The 26,814-nt window shown below is 36.7% G+C and overlaps 1 protein-coding gene across 2 annotated transcripts in view; it reads left to right on the top strand.

Annotated features, from left to right (window-relative positions):
- FAT1 (FAT atypical cadherin 1) overlaps nt 1-26,814 on the top strand; it is a 103,704-nt gene that overhangs the window by 58,028 nt on the left and 18,862 nt on the right. For both annotated transcript variants that reach the window (XM_075709390.1, XM_075709389.1), the window contains exons 6-15: nt 2,040-2,179; nt 11,200-11,475; nt 11,697-11,907; nt 14,461-18,528; nt 19,177-19,373; nt 20,875-21,028; nt 22,548-22,781; nt 24,077-24,466; nt 25,858-26,072; nt 26,484-26,621. In XM_075709390.1, coding sequence (XP_075565505.1) covers nt 2,040-2,179; nt 11,200-11,475; nt 11,697-11,907; nt 14,461-18,528; nt 19,177-19,373; nt 20,875-21,028; nt 22,548-22,781; nt 24,077-24,466; nt 25,858-26,072; nt 26,484-26,621 — 6,023 coding nt within the window. The remainder of the gene's footprint in view (nt 1-2,039; nt 2,180-11,199; nt 11,476-11,696; nt 11,908-14,460; nt 18,529-19,176; nt 19,374-20,874; nt 21,029-22,547; nt 22,782-24,076; nt 24,467-25,857; nt 26,073-26,483; nt 26,622-26,814) is intronic.

Here is a 26,814-nt window from a genome sequence, read left to right as displayed (position 1 = left end):
AGTGAAGTATTTTACATCTTTCAGATGGCTTGTGACCTGAACTGTACAGCAGAAGGTATCTGCTGAGATCACATAATTTATTACCAGATTATGAGATCTGAAATGAAAGCGTACATTTATAAAATATTTATTTTATTAACCCTTCGGAAATCAAAGTGCTCACAGTTGCATTTGTGACAGGTTTGTTTTTGTTCTGTTTTGTCATCATTACATTTATACAGCATCAATTCAGAGCATCCGGTTTTGGCTTTGGCCAAAACTGTTGCTGTTACACTTTCAGTGTACCAGATGCAGAAGTTTGGGTTGAGTTCTGCTTCAGCGGATTACCGGATATCACCACTACTACAAAAATTAGGCAAAGCCTTCGTAATTTCCTTGATAAGGAAGGAAAAAAAAGTTGTTTAGAGAGCTTGTCCTTTTATCAGGGAAACTGAATGAACAGATTCATACCCGTTCACCCTACTCTTCCCTTAAAATGGAGATGACCTCATTGAGACATTAAATTCTCTTCTCCTAGCCATGTGAGAAAATGGTATCGCATGACAGCTATACAAGAAAAGTAAGAGACTCACTTTCTGAAGCTGACATCTTGCACAAAGCAAAAAAATTTTAAAAAATTTCATGTACATCTGTTTAAAAAAAAAAAAAAAAAGGCTGCTGCCACCTTCCATGCTGTCCAGTTTATATCCATTCAAGTGATTCAGAAACTGATGCTGGGCCAGTAAGAGGAGTTGGCTTTCAGTGAAACTTGAAAAATTACATTGTCTTTGTTATTATCAAATATCTTAAATCCAGTGAAGCAGAATCCAGCCCATGTTTCCTACACTGATATGTCTGTCATGCAGTGGAACCTTCTGAAGGTGAAATCCTTTTTACATGTGGATGGGGGCCAGTTTCAGTATTTACTGTTCTTTCTTGGATTAAGTATAGATTTGCAACCTTTGGAACTTCACCCTCTCACTTGTAGCCTTGGCTTTTCATAAGAGGCATTCAGTGATTTATAAAACATAGCATGTAAAAACTCATTAAAAAAAAAAAAGTACTCATGATATCTGAATGCTATCCTTGTAAAATGCAATTAGAAAAACACATGCACATAATTAGGAGAAATTGGTTTGCCATATCTAGCACTGGCTTGACCAAAATAAAAATTGATTGCTCCATTTTAGGCGGTTTATTGAGAGGTCTAAAGCAATTGTAGTTAAATGGCAGTATTTATCATTGCTAACAATATTTGGACTTAGTGGACATTGTATTCTCATGACAGTCTGCTCGGGGTGGCATGATGATGATCAATTAAATGTTTAAATGACTAAGCGTGGCTATTGATCTACACGGTTATTTAACTGTATTTCAAAGGGTAATTTGAAAGTTTCGCACAGGAAGTTAAGATAATTTGCTTCAGAAAAGGAGCTTGGCCATATTTAAACATTGGGCATTTAAAGATTTAGCACTCATCTGACTCCTGTGTGTCTCAGTAGGAGTTAGTTCTTTAGATACTCAGCATTGAGATAAGAATCCTTTGGAGGTACTGTGGCTTTTTCAGCCTTATCTAGAGTCATATTATGAGTATAGTAATTTGTACTCTGATCCAAAGGACACAAATTTGACAGTATTTCTGATTTGGAATTTTCATTTATTTTGATAAAAAGTATATTTTTCACTAATTAGGCTGACTGTCTGCACAGAATGAACTATCATATTTCACCTGGTAATTCTCAGTTTCCTGCTATTTGGAATCTTTGAATCCTGGTTAAAAAAAAAAGTAGAGAATCTTGCTAAGAATCTACCTGCTAACTTTCCATGAGCCAGACAAATCAGCTTTGTCCAAAACTAATCAGTTTTAAATATTTGTAAGTAGCAGCATATAGCATTACCAGAAAAAAAACAAGGGTTTAAAATAAGTGTGTATATATAAGTATATGTGTATATAGTTCCACCTTCATTAAGCATCTGAAGACAGAACATGATCATACATGAAAATAATGCAAAAGTGCTGTGTTTTATGAACTTCTCCTTCTCCCAATTTCCTGAACAAGGTGGCAACTATGACAGTCGATTTGATGTGGACAAGGGCACTGGAACTATCATTGTCGCTAGACCTCTTGATGCAGAACAGAAATCAAATTACAACTTGACGGTAGAGGCAACAGATGGAACCAGATCTATCAGCACTCAGGTAATGGACTTTCTAATGAAGCACTTACAGAAGAAGGAATTTGTAGCTGGCGGGTGGGGAGGGTGTTGCATTTTCTCCTTACTATTTTTTTCATCCTGGACAATGAATATGGTTTATATAAATTAGGGACTGTCTAAAATAGAAGTGGATTCTGATATTCATAGAGCCATGTTGTTTGGCGCTCCAGGTGGAAGATTGTGTGTTACTATGCTATAGTCTGAATCAGCAGCTTTTAAGTTATATCATGTTCCTACATTAGCTGAGTAAATGAAAACAGAAACTAAGCCCTTTCATGCATGATTTACTCACAAGAAAAGGATTAATAGTTCTTATATGAATTACTCCTCTTTATCCAGCTCCCCCAAAGTCACCAAATAACATGATTACTTCACTGGAAATTTAGAAGACGACCGTTGTAAGGTTGTTTGGGTCCCACCCTCCTCAAGATCTGTGGATGACAAATTGTACAGTGTCCAATTACCATTTTATGAAACTGAGCTGCCCCTTATGCATGGTGTGCATATAGAAACAAGGTTTAGATTATAATGTCTCGGTATCTTCCTGAGTACTTTCGTTTAGCTTCAGTGGAGGTAGAGATTGACAAACACTCTCCAAAAAGCAGCAATCTTAGACAAACAAAATTTTTTCATATTACCTCTCTACTAAGGCTCCATGGTGGTGACAATTCTTTGTAGTTGGACTAGTAAGTTCACTTTAAGGCAGAAGCCTTTTGTGACACTACTGGAAATACCTCATAGTAAAGTAGGTTATGATGTATATCCCTCCTGTTTTTCCCATCTAGTTTCTTCCCCCAGCCCAGAACCTGAATATATTTGGAAGTAAGGTTTAGGTGAGGTTGGTGTGAATGGAGCCATGAGCATAGAGGCGCTCCACTTTTCTTCCACATAGAAAGGAAAGGATTTATTTACTGATTTAAGGCTGTTGGATTGGGACAGTGATGTGTCTGTGTTGCCTACCCCCATCATTGACCTACCGCTCAGGAGCTTAAAGAGCAGTAGCTTGCTGCTGTCTTTCCTGTAAATGGAAATCTGTGTTATGAACACAGTTCTTTTGTTGTTCAACTTCTGTGCAGTACGCATGTTTTTCTGTCGTCTTTTCTAATGTCTTATATGTTGTCTTCCTCGTTTCGGCCAGAGGGAAAGATGTTTCTTGTCAATGTTTAGGATTTAACAGAATCTTTACTGAGCTAACTGCATGTCTGGAGGCTTGATAGGTCAAATAGACTAAATTCAATAGTAGAAGATTGCAAGGTTAGCAGTTTCCGTTGAGAGCTGCCTTGTCCTTTAATGCTGACAGTTGTGAGTGATATTCTAGACCATGAATCTCCAAACACGACAAGATGTCCCCCAGTCAGAACTTGCTGCTATCATAGCTGTGGTGCCATTGCTGCTGGTGCTGGTAACCACCATAAAAGGTTTGCAGAATCCTGCTGTGAGTATATTGCCTAGTTGTAGTGGAAATACTGAGCAGATTTATTTCTACCAATTACGGAATGCTGGATAGAAGGCATGAATTAGTTGGCTGGCCGGGGGAGGGGGGTGGCGAGGGACATGGAGAAGAAGCCCAAATCCAACTAAAAGAGAATTTCTTTTGCCAGGAAAGTCAGAAAGACAGCAAGAAGCTTTCCACATAGACGTCCCCCCCCTCCCAAGAATGCAGTCAAAAATGCCACCATGCAGAGTGTGTTGGGGTAGCCTGGGGATTGAATTTGTGGTCTTGATGACTGCATGTATTCTATCCAGTGCTGTTGCTTATATAGCTGAACTTATGCAGGCGTCCCGAGCTGTCACAGTTGAAGCATAATCTGCTTTGTCATCTGGAACAACCAAGAACTGGAAGGTCACAAAAATACTTTAACCCTCACCCCTTCTCTTCCTCTGGGTTACGTGATTCATTTAGTTCTTCTCGGAGGTGCACAGTGTAGCTTTTGTCCAATTTCTTTAAATTAATTTGTTATTTTAGCATTTTGTAAAGATGAGTGAACATTATAAACATCTACCCCAGCAGTCTTCTGCAGAGGAATTGGAGTAATAGTCTCAAATTTATGATCTCTTATTTCTGTGATCGCATTTTGTATGATTTTCTTTTGTGTCTTTCCTTTCCTCTCTCAGCTAGAGTTGGCAGGAGCAGAGGTTGTGGTTTCTGTTACAAGCGAGCACAAAGACTTCCTTTGCATTGTCTTCCTTTTTCCCCTGCTTGTGGGATAAGCACAAGTTATGCTGTTGCTGATTGAGTCTCATGTTGCTGTGGTGTTATAGATTGAGGAGCATGGATTAGTTCAAACTCTGCAACTGTTGGTGCATGAACAGACTCCTGATTTTAACTGGTTCTCTTATCTCCCCTGTAATTTCTGGCCCACCCAAATGGACTGATCTGCTAAGATAGCCCTCAGGGCTATTGTTAAGAAGATGCATTTCAGATGAGGCTTAACTTCAGGGGAATTAAAAATGTTGCTATCAAATCAAAGTTGAAGGTGTGATTTATGGCTGCTAGTGTGTAAATTCCATTACTCACTACTGAAATAATGAACATTAAAGTTTGAATGTTGACGTTGTGTTTGACTCTTCTAAGAGCTGATAAACAGTTAAAATGGAATGACAGGCAAAAAAAATTCTGAATACTGAGTGCATGCATTAGGAACAACAATATGCCATACACAGCTTTTAGCTTACAAAGTAATTGCTGTAAACATTGGAAATACAGTAAACAATTTAACAGACCTTGATTACCAGCAGGTTAAGTAATTGTACATTTAATTTGAAAAAGGAAATGACATATTCAAGACACTGGGGAGTGGGACAAGAAATGAAAATCTTGCTGTGTAAAAGCAGTGTATTGAATCTGACTTTAAACTAGAAGGCATTTGCTGGCCTCAGGTCATTAACATCTGTAGAGCATTTGACTCTTTCAGGACTTGAGTTAAATAGCTTTTTTGAAAAATACAGCAGCAGTAGGCGTGGAGGCTATTAGAATTTTGCATGCATCTAAATGCCAAATGCATGATGCAAAACAAGGACAAACAAATTCCAGGCCTACAGTAGTGGCATTTGACAGATGATGTTAGAGATTACTAGTGTCACACTAGGAAGGAATATCATTCAAAAACCAAATCAAAGTACTAACGTTTTTGGATTGTAATGTTTTGGCCTTAAATAGAAAAGGTTATTCACAGGATGTAAGTAGCAATATATGAACTATTGGGCTGCTTTTGTGGGGGAAACAAAGAAAATTAAAAAAAAAAACCTGTTCCTAGCTATAGCTGCTTCCAGTCATTGCTATATCTGTCAATTTTTCTCACTGGAAGTAATCCCTAAGATGGTTTAAAGCTAATTGCAACATTTTACCTATTGCTGTGCTATTGCAGAATATTAATCTTGCTTTATGCAAAATTTATATGGATATTATGCTTTGGGGTTGATTTGGGAATGAAGGATAGAATGTTCTTCATTGATTAAATGTGCATTTTTGCTTGTGATCACCACACTGCTCCACAGAGAAATTTTAGAACTGGAATGCAGTTACATTATCTCTGGATAATATAACTTCTTGTTTATGAAAATGATTGTAAACATGTCACTGTAACTATAATGTAATTATGAATGAAGAGAGGATGAGATTTTAAACTCCTCGTAGAATCTGCAACTGAAAAACTAGATTAAAACAATCTAAAGGAACGTTGTGTTGAAACACTACGCACTGAGTATTTTTTGTCAGTGGCACATATCGTCTCTATAACGCAGTAATAATCAATGCATTCCGATGCAAATCTAGGTTTCACCTGTTAAATAATTAATAGATTTCAAGTCCTTCCCCTAAATAATCTTGGGCTGCTTTGTTCTCTGTCTGTATAACCAGGTTGCATCACTTTGACTGAGATCTGTGAATAGAGAGCAATTGTACAACACAGCCCTTGCATAGCCTTGCAAAATCAGTCAAGTTTCTTTAGTTCCAGACCATTTCATTTCAGAGATCACATTATGGTCTGTTAACATAAAACTTGTCTGTAGTGCGCCTCTTTAATAGGCAACTTCTTTCTTAAGAGGTAATACTAGTATATTTCATTTGAATTTAATCTTATAATTTAATTGAGAATTTATGTTGCTGTTTTTATTGTATGATACATGTTACTTTAGAATAACACAAGCTCTTCATGTATTTTGTTCTCAGGTACACAAACCCATATTTTTCTCTGTGGGTCTTTAAAATTGCACTCACAATTGTTATTTCAGGTGCCTTTCATTTAATTTGAAGGCCTTAACAGTTTACGTGAAAATTTGGTCCTCTTACATTTAAAAGGAAATTGCACATCTAGCACCTGTCACTTATCATCATTAAGAATCCCTGTCTTGAAAGTAGGGTTTCCTTAGTACATTTCTTTAATAGTTTAGATTGGAAGGAGCCCCTGGAGTTCATCTAGCTAAAACTGCTGCTTAAGGCAGAGCAAACTGTAAAGTTGGATCGAGTTGTTCAGGGACTTGTCAGGTTCTAAGTGCCTGGGCTGACAGGGGTGCCACCTCTTCCTTGGACATCCTTTTATGTTAGTGTTTAACCACCGTCCTTGAAAATAATTTTTTCTTATATCTAATTATAGTTTCTCTTATTGGAGCTTGTGAGTGTCACCTCTTGTCCTTTCATAGAATCGTAGAATCATTTAGGTTGGAAAAGACCTTTAAGATCATTGAGTCCAACCATTTCACTGTGCACCTCTGAGAAGAGTCTGGCTCTCTTTCCTGCAGCCCTCCCTTTACACAGTGGATGAAGACCTTTTAGATCCCCATTGATTTTAGCGGCCCTTCACTGGGTTCATTTCAGTTTGTCAAGACCTCTCTTGCACTGCAGGGCCCAAAAGTGTACTGGATCTGCAGTGCCACCAGTGACTGTCAAATAGAGAGGAATTATTCCTTTCCCCCTGCCTGCTGCTCCCCTTATTAAAGCAGCCCAGCATGCAGTTAGCCAAGTTACAAAAGAGCTGCCCATCGATTCACGTTACGCTTGTCCGCCAGAATCTGCAGAGGGACAAAAAGTAAGAACATCAGTGAGTGAGAAATGAATCCTAAAGTATGTAGATAAAACACCTTCCACTTAAGTCAAAGATAAACTTTGGATTTTAGGTACATTTAAAATAACTCCACTAATAGATCAAATAGTGTATTTGTAGTTGTGTTTACCAGTATGGATTAAAATTGCATGCCTGAGTAAGTAATTTGACAAGTAATGGAGTACCTGAGCAAGCAACTGGTAGTGACTGAGTCATGTTTATTCCTTACTAATATTTTGTTAATAATTCATATTTAATAGTGCTGTGCATTTTGATGAGGTATCTCCTTATCTGCTTGGCCCAACAGTACCTTTTTGGAGGATGTCTCCTCCTGTGTTTAGTGGTCAGGTCATTTTAACTGCTTCACTAGCTAATACCAGAGGAAGTTGGTGCCAAGTCCTTCTGGTGCTATGATCAACAGATCTCTTCTCAGTTAAGCTGGTTCATTGGCTATGTGGTTAGTCTTGCAGGTACCAATGTTGGTTTCACAGTCACTACATTCTTGGCATTTAACTAAGTACCTTGCACAGTTTTTTGTGGTGCTCCATTCTAGAAATGCTGTTTTCCTGTATTCATTTTGTGTAGTACCAGCAGCACTGGTGGCAATGTCTTCCCCTCCAAAGATTCATCTAATGCAGTTGCTCTGGAGTTGCATTCCCTCTCACCTCCAATTTTGACATAAGTTTCTGTATTTCCTCATTTGAGGGGGAAATAGGCATGAACTTAAACAGCAATTTTGATTTAAATTCATCAAATTTGACACTTTATCTTTTCACTTACTACTTTTCTGAGTCTAAACTTAATAATCTGTTGGGGGTGGGAATTGAATAAAAAAATTGTTGACGTGTTCATTTTGATAGCATAGTATCCATTAATTAAGTGTTGTAATTGTATATGGTCTTTTAACCTTTTATTTATACCAAAGATATTTGTATAGTTTGATTAGTATTGAGGGTTGGGGTTTTCTGCATTTTTTTTTTTTAATTTGTTGGCCATCTTCATTTGGTTTCATTTTTCATTTTCCTGAGCACCAGTGTTCAGTGAGCAGATGTTTTTACTGAAATGCTATTTAAGTAAATGTATTAGACCTTTCTGTATTTCTTCTTCCAAGGTGCATTAAAATGTGTTTTATTTATACAGAATTTAAAAAGAAACCAACAACTGTGCTTGTGTTGCTTTATTGCATCCTCTCTAATCATGACAATCTAAAAAGTCACATATTTAAGGTCATATTCTTTTCATTCTTGCTCATTGTTTTTCAGTTGACTTTGTTAGTGAATCTATTTAAAAACTTGACCTAATATGTATCCTAGGTCACCTACCATAAATTTCTCTCCCCACCAAAAATAAGTATTTATTCCAACTCTTTGTTTCCTTTCTTTAATCAGTTTCTAATTCATGACGAAAACAAACTCCTTAGTTTCCGTAGCAACATCGTGCAAGGGATCTTATCCATGTGCCAAATGATTATTTTATTTTCTGTTTCTTCCATTTTCTGAGAAATCTAATAAATTGTGGGAGAGAGCATTTTCCTGTGCCATGATAGTTTGTATTTATCCTAACAAACTGTTTCAAACACTAAAAGCTACCTAGGTTTATGAATATTTCCCTAAATGTACTATATTTTGGATTATGGCTCACTGACCTGCAATGCCTAGGACTGCATCTACTGAAAAAGTTAGAGGTTTGTGTGTGTGTGGCTTGGACACTAGTGTGTGCACACGTACAAGCACATGCCCCCCTCCCTGCCCTGACTGTCCGGAGGTGGAGCTCAGTATTATTAACAGCGTATGTTACATTAGGAGGATTGCCATCTAATTTTTCTTGGGTTTTATTTTTTCCCATGCAGTTCAGCAGGACCTGGGGTGGCTCCTGTCTTATGTTGGTGATTTGTTTCTGTTAAGCAGCTTATTGCAGCACCACTGCTTTGCCAGTGTCTCATTTTTATTTTGTTTTGTGCAGGGTCACACTCCCTATTGTTCTTGGTGAATAAGACCAAGGCAAAATTGTAATCTGGGATGGCCTTGCCTCCTCCTTAATTGCTCTTTATATTTCCTGGAGATCTTGCTTACCCACAGGTTGTTTGATGGTTTCGAATAAACTTAAAACCCTTTTTATTCCTTACCTGGCTTTTTATTCAATATCTGGCTTCTGACTTGAGATTCCACACTTGCCATCTTCGACTCTGTTCCTATATTCACTTTTATATGCTTGTCTCTTCTTTTTTATTGTCCAAGAGAAATTCTCAGTGAAAATAGTCTTTCTGGTGACAGTTATTTCAGCTACCAGAGTGGGCAATATCCCAGTTTTTGGGAGGACTTTCCTATGTTATAATACAAAGTTATCCCAAGAGTTCCACACCCGGTTCTTTGTGTTCCCAGATTCTCACTTCCATTAATCAGTCTGCCCTGTGGTGCTTCCAGGGTTGGTGCAGGACTTCATTACTTAGATGGAAAAGTCTTTCTGTTGTTACTTAGAATAAAATCCTTCTAACAGTCTCCTAAACTCTTGGTAGCATTTGTAGAGTATATCCAAGGACTGCCTATGTCCATCTAAAAGTTATTTACATGTTTTCAGCCTGTATTAAAATTTGCCATTAGGAAGAACTCATTGTATTGGAGCTTAGGTGTTAGTTGCAACCTGGGATAATATACCTGCATGTGAAATAAATATGTTAGGAATTAGTATGACTCCTGTTGATACACTTAAAAGCTTTTCCTTGGTACAAGTTTTAACAGAAGATGCTAGTTTTGCAAGGTTGAAGTTGAGGAAGTTTTCTCTTCCTGTAGTGAGATGTATGGCATTTCCTCATTATTTACCACCATCAGAATTTGTTTCATCTAGTTTCTACTGCATGCAGTTTGGTATCTTGTCTAAATTACATCTCTAGACTCCACCAGGTATCAATGGAAAGCAGTAAGTGTCTTCAAAGAGCAATTTAACCTACTTACAATATCACAAGTACTTATTTTAAACACCTGTTGATGGCACTTAACTAATTTATACAAAGCAGCTAACCTTTTGGGTGGCTAAAAGCATGGCTGTATGTGCAGCACATAAAGAGCTTGAATTTAGCCATGTGTTCTTGAAGCTTTGCTGTCCACCTGCCAAGTCTTCTGCATTACTGTTACTCATCTGATGTTACCACTGTTGAAGGAACAGGATGGTGACTGAGTGTCTTACCCTTTTTATACGAGAGTTCGGTGCTGTGAAAGGCAAGTAGGTGTGCAGGGATCTTGTGTGGTTCCAATTATTATTCAGACAGAGAGAGCGTTGCCTGCATAGCACATAGGTGAACCCAGCTGAACTTCGGTGGGAAAATGCAGTTTAAAGCATCGAAGTTAATATAGCTGTAACTTCAGAGAAATTGTGATGGTGACCTATGCTGAGATTGTGCTACATTGCTGAAGAAGAATAATTGTGGTTCTTTGAAATAATATACTTTTGTGGGAATTCCACCACTTTTCCATTCTTGCCTAGGCTTGGAAATGTAAGGAGCTGAAAGGGGATTGTTTCCATGTGAGGAGTACAGTGCATCTGCTGCCTTGGAAAACATTGCTTAAAATTCCAAATTTGCACAAATAAAAAGGATTTTTACTCACCCTGGGATCTAAATTGAATTATTTATTTTTTTTTAATTCCAAGATTACCAAGGAGTTCTTTTTTATCTTGCTTTAGACAAAAATAATTCCTTTTAAGGTATCTTACCAAAGGCATTTTTGATCATATAGATTCTGGTTTGACTTTGGGGAAGGTGAGGCAGATTTGGGGTTAGTGAGATTCTTCTTCCCTACACCTCTTAGATTTCTCCCCTTCCCCCCCCAAAAAATTTTCTTGCAGTGGAATTATTTCAGTGTTATGGTCTGATTTTTAATGGTCTGATTTTTAATGAAATATCCTCTTTTCATCTCTGTTTCCCAAATATCATCAATGCTTTCCCCTTTCCATTGTATCATTTCAGGTATACATCAAAGTTATAGACACAAACAATCACAGGCCTCAGTTTTCTGCTTCAAAATATGAGGTGGTTATACCTGAAGATACCATACCAGAGACAGAAATTCTGCAAGTCAGTGCCACAGACAGAGATGAGAAGAATAAACTGATTTATACTATGCAGGGCAGCACTGATCCCATTAGTCTTAAAAAATTTCGTCTGGACCCTGGAACTGGCTCTCTTTATACTTCAGAAAAATTGGATCATGAGACCATGAACCAGCATATTCTCACAGTAATGGTAAATAAACACAAAATTTCTTTTGTAGTCAATAATAAACCAATCTTTTTTTAATGTCTTTTTAATTTGTCCCCTTAATTCAAACATTTATTTGTATGTTTAATTTGTATGCAGTCTTTTTGACTCTGTGACTGTACAGATTGAACCTTGAATCATTACTAATATTTGATGAACTACTGAAATAACAGTGCTAATTACTAGTAATGTGCTAACTGTTTCAGGTTCGAGATCAAGATGTTCCTGTAAAGCGCAACTATGCTAGAATCATCATCAATGTTAGTGACACAAATGATCATGCTCCATGGTTCACCAGCTCTTCCTATGAAGGACGGGTGTACGAGTCAGCAGCTGTTGGATCAGCAGTACTCCAGGTTACAGCATTAGATAAGGACAAAGGAAAAAATGCAGAAATTGTGTACTCTATTGAATCAGGTAGATTGACTTTCTTACATCTTCAGTTTATTTTGAAACAGTGCTTGCTGATACTTTGTTTCAACTGTAGACATGTAAAAAATAGCTATAAAAAAGAGGGCAGTACAGGTGTATGTGTCGTATTCTGCGAGATGTATTTGAGATGTAGCCTCAGAGCATTTAAAACTACAATGACAAATATTCATCTCCCTCCTTTAGCTATTTATATTATCCTTTAGATACATTTAGAATATTTTAGCAGTAGTAGAAGAAAAAGCTACCTTTAAACCCTTGAGGGGTGTATTCTTTAGAAATTACAGAAGCATTAAATTCAGATCTAAAAAAAGCATTCTTTTTTGATAGTGTAAGTGATATTTTGTGGCATAGGCAAAGCAAGGATTTGTTGAAAAGAGTAAGAGCCTGAGACAAGTGCTTTTGTGATTAACACAATGTGAAAGAAAGGAGCTAAAAAATAACATAAATATCTATATATTTAAGCAGTAAATAGTCCCAGTTTTTAAGTTAAACTTTCTGATAGATGTAGCAAGGAAGTGGTTGCTTTGTATGGTTCCATCTGGCTGATTTTAGATAGTGGACCTGCTATTCTAGCTCAATAAAATATGTAAAAAATTCTTTAATAGCTGGTCAATTTGGCATTAAGGCTCCTTTCAGATTGCCGGCCAGAGAAGAGCATTAGGTGCTGCTGCTTATTTTTAATGTCAGAGTATCTTTCTCAACTTGCCTATAACAATGCAATTCAAATGATGGCAGTTTTGAATAATAAGAAAACAGGATGACATTGACTGAGGTTACTTCCCAGATGGAAATGAGTTTTGGTTCAATCCATTAAATCTAGATACAAGCCTGCCATTACCAAGGTCCTGAACTATTTAGGCATTATGACTGGGAAAAAAAAAGTTATTTAAATTTCATTACCTGTGTGCAGTACTGCTTTCAAGGTAGAAAGTAACTTAAAATAAAAATCCTGGTAACAAGCAGAAGAAACTGTATATTAAAGAGAACAGTAGGTAAAAAGTTACTCAGTTACTGTTGCATGCGAGGTGGTATGTGCAGATGCTTTTTTTTATTTGACATAAGTTGCTTTGCAAAGCATAGGAATTGTTTACTGTAAATATTTTCCTTTAATTCCCCCAAAGTGTTGTTTTGATATGAAAACATACTTTAACACTGTATGACAACGAAGATGTGATTCTGATACTCTGAAGAAGAAGAATGTTTTTAAGTGTCTCATAAGTTGCTTAAAATATATGTTTGTTTTCTGTTATTTGTTGAAATATGACCTTTTTACTAAGCAGGACACTAATGTCCATGAAACTTTTCTCTTGCCTTTCCCATTTCAGTAGTGCTTGTTTTATGAATGCCAAAGCATCACAAGAAAATGTGGGTGCACTCTGTCTAGAATGAAGTTACACCCTGTTCTCTTCCTTTCTTCTAGCTTTTTGTAGGAGTAAATGTAAGACTTTCTTAGGCTTGTTTTACAGGACTGTGATCTACTGGGAGGTTAAAGCATTATAATTGATGTTCTAAGCATATGGAAGAAACATTCCTTAAATGTTTGTAATGGCTGCTTAGATTTGTAATGGGATATTCTAAGAATGCCACTGTGTTTAGAGCCTCCACTGAAAAAAAAAAAAACCAAACAAAAAAACCACAAAAAACCCCTCTTGCCTACTTGTGTGCATAACTCAGAAGTTCTTAATGAATTTTTTCCATGCTGAGAACATGGCTTTAGTAATGTAATTTTTTAAGGAAGTAAAATGTTAAATCTTACCATATTTAGTACATGAGCTGAATATTGTATGCAGTGTAGTTCAGCTATATATTTGAAAAATATAAAGAAAACAAGTGTTTATCAAATGGTAGCTGGTAATCCTCAGCAGGTAGTATTTTTTTTCTGATACTATCACAGGGAATAACTTGCCTATGCATTAATAGGAAACTAGGAGAGAGATAACTGTTGGTCCAATTCAGAAAGATTAATTTTGAAGCAGTGATTTAAACAATACTTGCATAAGCAATTAAGATTCACAAGTGTAAATTCATTAAAACACTTCTTTTTTTCAAAGCAGTCTAGTTATTTTAGATCATAAAATGTAACTTGTATTCCACTAATATTAACTTCTGAATATAATTTTCTTTCAGCTTCAGTAGATTTTTAAGTTGGCTTAAACATGAACTCCATGACAAAAGATAATTTGAAGAAAATACATAATTTATAATGTTGAAACTTGCAAAATGCTTGTTATCTTTTTAAGGTTTTTGTTAATGGAAAATCAAACAATTTTTTTGCATTTATTTTCAAGGCTTGGATGGCTTTGCTAACTATGTTTTATGCAATGTTTCCACAAGTAAACTTAGAACTAGTGCTAACTCTTGATTACAGAAAACTTTCCAGAGAGGCTAACAAATGTTTGTTAAACAAAACTAAGAAAATTTAATATTCTCGCTATATGTGTTCTCGCTATATGATCTCTTTTAGTATATAGCTAAAAAAGCAATCATCCTTTAAGTTCTGTATACCTCTTTCTTAATTACTTTTCTTTTTCTTCACAGGGAATATTGGAAATTCCTTCTTTATAGATCCCGTTTTGGGTATAATTAAAATTGCAAAGGAATTAGATCGTAGTAACCAGGAAGAATACAACCTGATGGTAAAAGCTACAGACAAAGGAGATCCTCCAATGAGTGAAGTGACCTCTGTGCATATATTTGTTACGGTTTCTGATAATGCCTCACCAAAATTCACAGCCAAAGAATATTCTACAGAAATCAGTGAAAGTGCCAGCATTGGCAGTTTTGTTGGAATGGTTACAGCATACAGTCAGTCTTCTGTAGTTTATGAAATAAAAGATGGTAATATAGGTGATGCCTTTGCTATCAACCCGAACTCGGGTGTCATTGTTTCTCAGAAGATACTTGACTTTGAAACTTTGCCTGTTTACACTCTAACTGTGCAAGGAACAAACATGGCTGGCTTGTCCACTAATGCAACAGTTTTGGTACATCTTCGGGATGAGAATGACAATACACCAATTTTTATGCAGGCTGAGTATACAGGACTCATCAGTGAATCGGCTTCAATTAACAGTGTGGTTCTGACTGACAAGAATATCCCATTAGTAATTCGAGCTACAGATGCTGATAAGGAATCTAATGCTTTGCTTGTTTATCAAATTGTTGAACCATCTGTCCGCAAATATTTTGCCATTGATTCTAGCACTGGTGCCATTCGGACAGTAATGAGTCTGGACTATGAGGAGACAAATATTTTCCACTTTTCAGTGCAAGTACATGATATGGGGATACCACGTTTATATGCAGAATATGCGGCTAATGTTACTATTTATGTAATTGACATCAATGATTGCCCTCCTGTGTTTTCAAGAGAGTTGTATGAGACATCCATTTTGGTTCCAACCTATAAAGGCGTGAAAGTCATCAGCGTAAATGCCACTGATGCTGATTCAGGCATTTTTTCGCAATTAATTTATTCCATTATTGAAGGCAACATTGGAGAAAAATTTTCAATAAACCCCGAGACTGGAGATATAACGGTACAAAATACAACTCAGTTAAGAAGCAGATACGAATTAACAGTGAGAGCATCTGATGGCAGATTTGCAAGCACTGCATCTGTAAAAATTAATGTGAAAGAAAGCAAAGCAAGCCAGCTGAAGTTCACACAGAGTTCTTACTCTGCAACAGTACAGGAGAATTCCACAGAGGCAAAAACAATAGCTGTTGTTACTGCTATAGGGAATCAAATAAATGAGCCTTTGTTTTACCATATTCTAAATCCAGACAGCAGATTTAAAGTAAGCCCAACTTCAGGAGTCCTTTCAACAACAGGAATACCATTTGATCGTGAACAGCAAGAATCTTTTGATGTGGTCATAGAAGTGACAGAGGAATATAAACCATCAGTTGTTGCACACGTTGTAGTTAAAGTCACAGTGGAAGATGTGAATGATAATGCTCCATTTTTTGTCAATCTTCCATATTATGCTGTCATTAAAGTAGACTCTGAAGTAGGCCATGTTATTCGACGTGTCACTGCAGTAGATAAAGATACAGGCAGAAATGGAGAGGTGCATTACTATCTCAAAGAACATCATGAACATTTCCAAATTGATCCCACTGGTGAAATCTCACTGAAGAAGAAGTTTGAACCAGACACACTAAATAAGGAGTATCTGGTCACAGTAGTGGCAAAAGATGGAGGAGACCCTGCTTTTTCTGCTGAAGTTACAGTCCCAATTACAGTTATGAGTAAAGCTATGCCAGTTTTCGAAAAGCCTTTCTACAGCGCAGAGATACCAGAAAACATTCAGCTCCATAGTCCTGTGGTACATGTACAAGCAAACAGCCCAGAAGGACTTAAGGTGTTTTACAGCATCACAGATGGAGATCCTTTCCATCAGTTCACTATCAACTTCAACACTGGCGTTATAAATGTGGTTGCCCCTCTTGACTTTGAGTCTCATCCAGCCTACAAACTGAGTATTCGAGCAACAGACTCCCTAACTGGGGCACATGCTGATGTGTTTGTAGACATAATAGTGGAAGACATCAATGATAATCCTCCTGTGTTTACAGAGCAGTCTTACACTGCCACCCTTTCTGAGGCATCTGTCATTGGAACATCTGTTGTACAAGTGAGCGCTACAGATGCCGATTCTGGAACAAACAGGGGGATTTCCTATCACTTGATTGAGGATAATAGCGAAAGTCATGACTACTTCCACATAGATAGCAGCACTGGACTCATTCTTACAGCAAGAACTTTGGACTATGAACAAATTAAACAACACAGGTTACTAATAAGGGCCATAGATGGTGGTATGCTGCCCTTGAGCAGTGATACCATTGTAACTGTTGATGTAACTGATCTCAATGATAACCCCCCTCTTTTTAACCAATTGCTTTATGAAGCTAAAATTAGTGAACTGGCTCCCCGAGGGCATTTTGTGACATGCGTGCAAGCCTCAGATGCAGATAGCTCAGATGTTGACAAGCTGGAATACTCCATTCTGACAGGCAATGACCAAAAGAATTTTGTAATTGATAGCAAAACTGGCATTATCACCATCTCAAACCTACGCAGACAGACATTAAAGTCACATTATAATCTTAATGTGTCTGTTTCTGATGGGGTCTTCAGAAGCTCAGCTCAAGTTTATATAACTGTAACCAGTGCCAATATGCACAGTCCTGTTTTCAGCCAGAGTGAATATGAGGTTGAACTAGCTGAAAATGCTCCATTGCATACGTTGGTGACTGAAGTTAAAGCAACAGATGAAGATTCTGGTACTTATGGCCACGTCACTTACCACATTGTGAATGACTTTGCCAAAGACAGATTTTACACAAATGAGAGAGGGCAGATATTTACCTCTGAAAAGCTTGACCGTGAAACACAAGCGGAAAAAGTAATTGCCATTAGTTTAATGGCCAAAGATTCAGGAGGAAAAGTTGCTTTCTGTACTGTTAATGTAATACTTACAGATGACAATGATAACGCTCCTCAATTCCGAGCAACAGAGTATGAAGTAAATATTGGATCTGATGTTCCACGGGGTACTTCTGTCATTAAAGTCTGGGCATCCGATGCTGATGAGGGTACAAATGCAGACATCACATATGCTATTGAAGCAGAGTCTGAAAATGTTAAAGAGAATTTAGAAATTGATTCATTGTCTGGTATAATTACTACAAAAGAAAGCTTAATTGGTTTAGAAAATGAGTTTCTGACCTTCTTTGTTAGAGCAGTTGATGGTGGATCCCCCCAAAAAGAGTCAGTCGTTCCTGTCTATGCTAGAATACTCCCACCAGAAGTGCCTCTTCCAAAATTTTCAGAGCCGTTTTATTCTTACACGGTTTCTGAGGACATTCCAATTGGGACTGAGATAGATGTTATCAAAGCAGAGCATAATCAGACTTTAGTATATAGTCTGATTAAAGGGAACACTCCTGAAAGCAATAGAGATGATTTTTTTGTGATTGACCGACAGACTGGAGAGTTGAAACTTGAGAAGAATCTTGATCATGAAACAACTAAATGGTACCAGTTCTCAGTTCAAGCACAGTATGCAAATGAAGATTATAATGTTGTTTCCTCAGTAGAGGTGAGCATTCAGGTAAAAGATGCAAATGATAACAAACCAGTTTTAGAGTCCAATCCATATGAAGCATTCATCGTAGAAAACATGCCAGCTGGAACAAGAGTTATCCAGGTTAAAGGAACTGACTTAGACTCAGGACTCAATGGGCTGGTTACTTACAGCTTGGATCCTTCTCAAGAACTAGACATTATAGAGTCTTTTGCCATAAACATGGAAACTGGCTGGATTACCACTCTCAAAGAACTTGATCATGAGAAACGAGACAAATACAAAATCACAGTGGTTGCATCTGACCGGGGTGAAAGAATTCAACTGTCTTCTATGGCTGTGGTTGAAGTTACTGTTACAGATGTGAATGACAATCCTCCACGCTTTACTGCAGAGATCTATAAAGGAACAGTCAGTGAGGATGACCCTCCTGGTGGGGTAATTGCCATCTTGAGTACAACTGATGCTGATACAGAAGCAGCCAATAGACAAGTCTCTTACTACATTACAGGTAAATCTTTTTGAATAATGTCAGAATAATCATTTAAGTGGTCCTGGAATGATGTGAGATATAGCTTAATCTTCCAAATTATTGAAAAGTATTAGAAACCATAGAGCTGCAAAGAAAGAATGTGTGTGGCTTAATGTGAATATTAAAAGCTTCAGGGGAAAAAAATTAGTTTTAGAAAACAGGTCATTGGCTTTCTGTTTCATGTTTGCCTTGCTTAAAATGCTTTCCTATGTTTGTTGTTTACCTATATATCAAATTTTATGTAAAAAATATACTTACACTGAAATTAGTGATGTAGTTAAAGAATGAACAAAAGAAATTTCACTAAATAATAGACTATTAATTTCCAGTGGAATATTTTATTGGTTTTGTTATTTAGCATATGTCTTGATATGATGTTATCTATAATGCTACATGAATTTCTACACTGATTTTTATAGATTCTATTGGCTGCAGTTAAACTTGTTGTATGAGCATCTACTGACTATTTCTACCTGGAAAATGAAGCTATTTTTCTGTAAAGCCACAGAGCGTGGCTGCTTATTTGCATTTACATTTTTTTGTCTTATAGCTGTAACTTAATATTGATAGAGTAATAGTGGCAGTCTCTCTCTTGTCTGTACTTAAACGTTTCTTTTCATATTCCAGGAGGTGATCCCTTGGGACAGTTTGCTATCGAAAATATACAGAATGAATGGAAGGTCTATGTCAAAAAGCCTCTGGACAGGGAAGAAAAGGATAATTACCTTCTAAATATTACAGCTACTGATGGGACATTTGCAACTAAAGCTGTGGTGGAGGTTAAAGTCCTTGATGCCAATGATAATAGCCCTGTTTGCGAAAAGGTAGGCACAATCTCATATCTTCCATGTCCAGCTGCTTCCATGTGTAAAATGTATACTTTCTCTGAAACTGCTTCTCAGGAGACTGACAAATAGGTATTCCTTTTATGCTGGTAACAGAAATTTGGACTATTAAGATAGAATGCTGTCAAAAAATAGTTATTTCATGGACAGGTTTCTCAAAAAAAAAAAAATCCCAAAACAATTCATTGATGTAATTTTAACACTTGATGGGTATTTGAAAAGCATGAGGAGAATTGTAGTACACTTCTCCTATGTTAATGCATACTTCTCCAAAAGGAATTGTTTTAAGCTGTAGCCATGATAGTTTATATGCTCTGTTTTCTGAAGGAAGCAAAGTCTCAATGAAGGCTGCATACCATTACTTAGTTAATGTATTTGTGCATTTCCTGTGATAAGAGTTGAAAAGACTGGAATATTATTCTGCAGTTGCACTCTACAGCACCAAAAATCTGTAATCCATAAATGTTTTCTTGTTACATAGCCATCTACCTTACCAGATTTGATAGTCTGCAAAAACATGAAAAATAAAGAATGGGAAAAAACCAGAAAGGTGAACGCTGCAAGATGTATAACTTCCTTACAAGAAAGCTCTGAGTTTTCATAGTTAGCTTTTTTTCTTTTACTTTAGCACATTTGGACTTTTCATAGCCATCTTGTTGAACACAGGTTTGATGTTACTGGGTGGAAAGGCAAAATCTTTTCTTGTTCTGGGAAGGATCAAGTATACAGTGAGCATTTGACTCTTTTTCTTAGTCAATGTTTATGTTGGTTTCTTCTATATAAATGATGGCATTTATATACAGACTGGTGTCGTGGTTTAGCCCCAGCCAGCAACTAAGCACCATGCAGCTGCTCGCTAACTCCCCCTACCCCGATGAGATGTCAGTGTTTTTAGCTTTTTTTCTTTTGTTAATATTGGTTTTATAAGGCTATAAGGCTCAGTCCTTCTAATTTAATGCACATCCCTGACATGGATGAGCTGTAAGAATAGGTAGTGCCTTTAAATTCTGGGTGGATTTTTTCTTAGTTTTTATTTAAACTGGAAGCTTTTATTTCATGCTGTTACAAAAAAGGCAGGTATCAATTTCTTCTAGATTGACTCAGACCTAGAAAAGATGATTTACCAAAAGAGGAAAAAAATGAAATTACCAAAAAAGTATAACTCCTATTTTGGGAATGCATTTAATTAGTAGTTAATAAGTTACAAGTGCTTAGAGTTCTTAGCTATGCAGTGATACTCGAGAGTCCCTATGGTTGCAATATTAATTACCTTTCTGAATAATCTAATGAATGTGAGATGATTAATTAGAAAATACTAACTTCTTTTCGTTTTCAGATATTTTGTCCTCTGGTTCACTTCATATGTTACCAAACATTCAAACAGGATATTATCCCATCTGTCATTCCTTCTTACGCTCCCCTTTCCAAGCTCTATTTATTTCATATGTTTAGTCTTTCAATGTAACTTTTAATCTTGCAGGCGTTGTACACTGAGTCTGTTCCTGAGGATGCCCTTCCTGGCAAACTGATAATGCAGGTATCTGCTACAGATGCAGATATTCGTTCCAATGCAGAAATTACTTATACACTACATGGCACAGGAGCAGAAAAATTCAGACTCACTCCAGACACAGGTAATAATGCTTTATACACTATACAAAATTCCAGTCATCACCTTATTTTATAAAATGTGTTACTCTTACATTAAGACTGACATCTATGCTTTCATTATTTTATTATTAGCATTTCATTATTTTATTATATAACTGTATTATGTATTATATATATAACTATATTATATATTTCCATTAGTTTATTATATAACTGTTTAAAATGAGAGTTTCTACTACACAAATACTAACAATATATTGAATAGAAGTCAGGGAAAAGGCAAGTATTTTACTATGAGGAACTAAAGAGTAAACAGGGTAATTGCCCCAAAGCCAGAAACTTCCATGCTGAAGTGACTGGAGTAAAGTATGCTATAAATTTTGTACTTTTTATATTCATTGTAGCAGTGGTAGCAATAATGGTGTATAAAGTGAAAATATCTTCATTCAGATTCTCTTTGCCATCGTTTGGTTTGGCATATTAAATGGACTGAGGTTAGATGGAGCAACAAATTTCTTTTCCATAGTAAACACCAAAAGTGACTCCAGTTTTATTGGCAGCATTATATAAATGAGATTAACTTTTAACTTGCCTGACCTTGGTTTTCACAGCATTCGTGTGTTCTGGATTATAATATAGGCCAAAGCTAACGCCAAAATCCTGTGCTCTGCAGGCTGCAGTAGACAAGCAGTAAGAAGGGAGTAGTAAACAATGTAGAAAAATTTAAATAAGATAAATGCAAAGATATGGTGGAAATATGGAGGAGATTAGAATACGTAGGTGGCAAAATAAATGAGAAGGACCTTACTTTATGGGGTTTTTTTGACTTTGAATGTCACCTGTGTGTTGTACTAGTATGTCATTACATAAATTCAGAATTGGCAGGGCTAGAATACTCATAAACAATATTTCAGAATACTTTTTTGAATTGGCTAAAAGGGGACAATGGCTACACATTGTGCTTGTCATAGTGTTTTCTGTCACACTGGAAAGAAAATGTGTTAGATGTCTAGAGGTTTGTCTGTAGCAGCAAGTTACATTTGATAGTGTGAATAGCTCTGTTTATTCATTGAGTGTTAGAGGAGGAGAGTCAGTTCAATAGCTGTGGAAGGAACACTAACTACATAGCCCAGGAAAGCCATTCATGGATTTTACTTTGCATTTAGTTAAAGCTAGAGTTCTAATATTTTCATTTTCTTTACACAAAAACACATGGATTCATGCATGTATACACACTCTCTCTCTTTCTGCGCCATCAGGTAGTCTTACTTTAGCTAATTTCTGTTTCAGAGGGATTTGAAAAAAGGCAGAGGATTTTAGTATTTAATCTCTTAAAGCTGGAAAGGCAAGCCACTGACACGCTTTGCCCAAGGTGGAGCTCATTAGTGCAGTACAGCTGTTGACTTAGCCACTGATGAAATTACCATCAAAAAGAAAATTGTTGGTTATTTTTTCTGAGTACAGAGATTTTAGAGGAAAACATGTTAGGGATACTTAAGTCTTGTAACTCACATCAACTTACGTATGTTATTCTGTTTATAGGTGAACTGAAAACATTAATGCCTCTTGATCGTGAGCAGCAAGCAGTTTATTACCTTCTAGTGAAAGCCACAGATGGAGGAGGAAGATTCTGCCAAGCTAATATTATTCTGACGCTGGAAGATGTGAATGATAATGCCCCAGAGTTTACAGCTGATCCTTACTCCATTACAGTATTTGAAAACACAGAGCCTAAAACCCTTTTGACAAGAGTGCAGGCAACAGACGCAGATGCAGGTATGCGTTCTTTGACCGATACTTTTGTCATGGTCTCAAAGTTACAGTAATGTTTATTTAGTCTTATCCTGAGAGGTGTTAAGTCTTTCAGTGGAACTGACAGATGTTCAATACCTCTCAAGATTAGACTCCTGAAAGATGTATTTAGGGCTACTAAATCATGTAACACCTGACTTTCATGTGTGTGAGTAGCTTGGAAAACATGCTTTTTGTGTCTCTGCAAAAAAGAAGAGAGGGGAAAGAGACAAAATACAGGGTATTTTTAGTGTGATAAGCTATTAATGTTATGATGGGTTAGGTCCATGCTTTTACTCCTGGTGTAAGTAAAAGGAGTATCAAGCCATGTCTGTTCGTGTAAATGTGCATTCATAGATTTGAATGTGTGCTTCTCAGGCTAGGCATTGATGATCATACCATGAAGAGAACCCTGGTCAATTATAGCTTTATGTATATGATACCCTATTAAGATTTTTGCCACCTCTCTATCTATCTTCACTGTTTAGCTACAAGTATTTAAGTGAACATGAACTGAAAATGACATTAGAAAGAGTTTGTTGTTAGGCTTCCTTGTAAGGAGTATAACAGCATAAGGTCTTTTTAAAGACGTATGATTTCTATATATCATGAGTTTATTAATCAAATAATATTAATTAATAGTTGTCTCAGTCTTGTGAAACAACCAACCTGCTTTGTGCTATGATAAAGCTAGGTTGCTGAACTGGAAGGTAACAGACAGATGTTTTCACACCTCACTAGTCTTTGAGGCTCAGGAGAAATAAAATGCTTGGCCCAAAAACCTGTGGGGTTTTTGTTTGTCTGTTTTATACAGAAATGTTGCCAGAAATCATGTTCCTGTTAATTCTGGGACATGGTTCTTAAATAAACTTACTGGAATTGGGTCTAGTTATTTGATGCAACCTAACTCTCCTATATCCTCCTGTATTATTTATAAGCCTGCTAAGCAGATGCTGTTGTACTGAAGTTATAATTAGATTTATATTACTAATTGTTTCATATTAGCTAGTACTGTGACTGAAGCAGAACCATGCTTCACGTTTTTTGTGTGGCAGAAAATCGGTGCACTGAAGTGTTAGCTTAATTTTTTAAATCAGATTACATCTTCTTGGAAATCATTCTGCCCTTCACAGCGCAGCCTTTAACTCTCACTGAAATTTACTTTAACGTGAATGATAATATTTAGCATGCATGTTTTATTTCTGTAGCTGTCAGGTCTGTTATTATGTTGGTGTATTTTAACAGCTGCTTCATACTCTGCAATTGTTTTCAAAATGCAGGGATGAACCATAAAATCCATTATTCACTGGTGAACTCTGCAGAGGGCCAGTTCTCCGTTGATGAATTCTCTGGAATCATTCGGCTGGAGAAGCCCTTGGATCGGGAATTACAAGCTGTGTACACTCTAATTTTGAAGGCTACAGATGAAGGTTTACCTAGAAGACTGTCTTCAACAAGTAGTCTTATAGTTTCTGTTTTGGATATAAATGATAATCCACCTGTATTTGAGCACAGGGAATATAGTGCAAGTGTGTCAGAGGACATTTTGGTTGGAACTGAAGTTCTCCAGATCTATGCTGCAAGCAGGGACATTGAAGCCAATGCTGAAATCACATACTCAATAGTCAGTGGGAATGAACATGGAAAATTCAGCATCGATTCAACAACAGGTAACAGATTACAACTTTGAATATACTTCAGGCTAACCAAGCACAGTGCTATACTGTGTTCTACAGTAATTCAACCAAACAGGTTATGTATAATCTATGTGCATCATCCTTGCTGTAAAGCCAGTGCTACTGTCTGTTCACCCATTTTGCCAGCATGCTTACTATAGGAGTGCAGTAGAATGTAGAAAAGGAACTTTATTTGTTGCTGCTATTTATTGTTATTTGTGTTAGATTCATTTAGCTGCCAAGAGTAAGGGTTTCCTAGCTGGAATATTCCCCACCCTGGGAGCAGAGCGGGTGGAAAGACATAGTTCTGTAATGATAGAAGCATAATAGTCTTTTCACAAAAGCTATATAATCGGAATGAGTGACCAGACTTGGTAACAGAAAGATCAGAAATTAAACTGTTTGGGAAAACTACTCATTGGTCCACAAAGACAGTAATTTTAAAGGAGTTTGATATGGCATTAAAGAGAGATTGGAATATTTTGTTCAATCATGTATCCAGCATGACAGTGGAGATTTTAGGCTTGCGTGTTAGTCAGATTTAGTCTCAGGAGCATTTAGGTTCTGTGGAGAATTTTTCCCTACCAATGACAATTCTTTTGTCAAAAATCAATATACACGTCAATTCGAGTTTTGTTTTCTTATATCGTTCTTTTTCTAGAGTTAATTTCTGGTAAAGTTTTTGGTTTTAAATAAGATTTCTACCCAGAAGTTAATAGTAGTTAATTATACCAGTGTAATTGCAACTACAAGTCTTCCAGCTGCTTTTCCAGTGTGCATGCTGGTACTATAGTATAGAAGTACATTGCCAGTTGAACTTCTTCACATATTTGAAAGGAGGAAGAAGGTTCCAGGAAAATACTCTTCCAGCAGCAAATCAGCGTGTATGTTAGGGACTGCACTATCTTAACTAGGCAGTTAAAAATGCACACTTTAACTCAGATACTTCCATCAATCAAAATTCATGGCTGGATACTTCTGTTACTACCCCTGCACGCTCCATGCGTGGCCTTAATGCTGGTTGCAAGGAAAGTCACATTAAAGGTCATTTCATATTTTTGGTTAATTTTAATTGAAAATTAAGAAAAGGACATTTTCTAAACACATTTTTTATTTTTCTTCATATTTTTCATTACAGAATGTGAGCCAGGTGGTTTTAAAGTATGAGTCTTTTCTGGTAACAGCAGAAACTTCTCACCTTTTTACTTTTATGTGTAAAGCCTGATCATTTCACTGTGTAGCTCCAGCTACACTCCAGCTGTACTCAGCCCTGGAGAAGCTGAGTATTTGTCAGACTAAAATCAAAAGTTGCAATATATAATGCTACAGTAATAGCAGAGTTTGTGTGAGGGTTTTGGTTTGTTTTTTTTCTTCTTCCCCCTTAGGAGCCATTTTTATCATTGAGAGCTTGGATTATGAAAGTTCTCATGAGTACTACTTGACAGTGGAAGCCACAGATGGAGGCACACCTTCATTAAGTGATGTTGTAACTGTGAATATTAACGTAACAGATATCAATGACAATACTCCAGTGTTTAGCCAAGACACTTACACTGCAGTAATCAGTGAAGATGCTATGCTTGAACAATCAGTCATTACAGTACGTATTGTTGTTTTTTTTCCTTTGCACTACTGTCATAACAATCATGCTTTTAGTCTTGAAGGAATAAATATTGATTTGAAGGTGGACATAAATAATAGATATGTTTGCCACTGAGTGAACTGAAAATTTATTTTGAAAAAGTTTCAGAAGCAGGGACTTGAGATGCTATGCGAAAGTAGATGATATTTTGTGATATATTTGGGTTCTCCTCATGAGAACATGACTTAATTTTCAGAAGAAATTCAGGAAAATAAATGATGTTAGTATGTTCTATTCAGATGACATTTCTCCTGAGAACTGTGAAATGTGTTAGACCAAAACAGCTGTGCTCGTCTTCAGGATGAGTTTATCTGAAAGATGATAGAGTCTATTTTGACCTGTTTTAAATGAGACTGTAATGTCCCTTAGGTTATGGCAGATGATGCTGATGGACCTTCAAACAATCGCATTCACTACGCAATTATAGAGGGCAATCAGGGAAATCCTTTTACAATTGATCCTACCAGGGGTGAAATAAAGGTGACTAAACTTCTAGACAGAGAAAAGGTAAGTTTTTGATGCTTTTTGAGCAGTTGGGATTAATGTACCTATACATAATTGATGACCACCATTTTTTGGATTATGTTTGTAAATTACCATTTCAGGTGTTCCAAAATTAATACAGCTGTAACAAAGTGAAAGCATCTATTTATATCCATGCTTTTCAGGGTGGGGGGCATCTGTGGGGGGAAGAGAAAGG

Source organism: Pelecanus crispus, chromosome 4, assembly GCF_030463565.1.
Source record: "Pelecanus crispus isolate bPelCri1 chromosome 4, bPelCri1.pri, whole genome shotgun sequence".
NCBI classification, from domain to species: Eukaryota; Metazoa; Chordata; class Aves; order Pelecaniformes; family Pelecanidae; genus Pelecanus; species Pelecanus crispus.
Note: the sequence above shows the minus strand (reverse complement) of the source record. Positions and strands in the feature narration are given on the sequence as shown.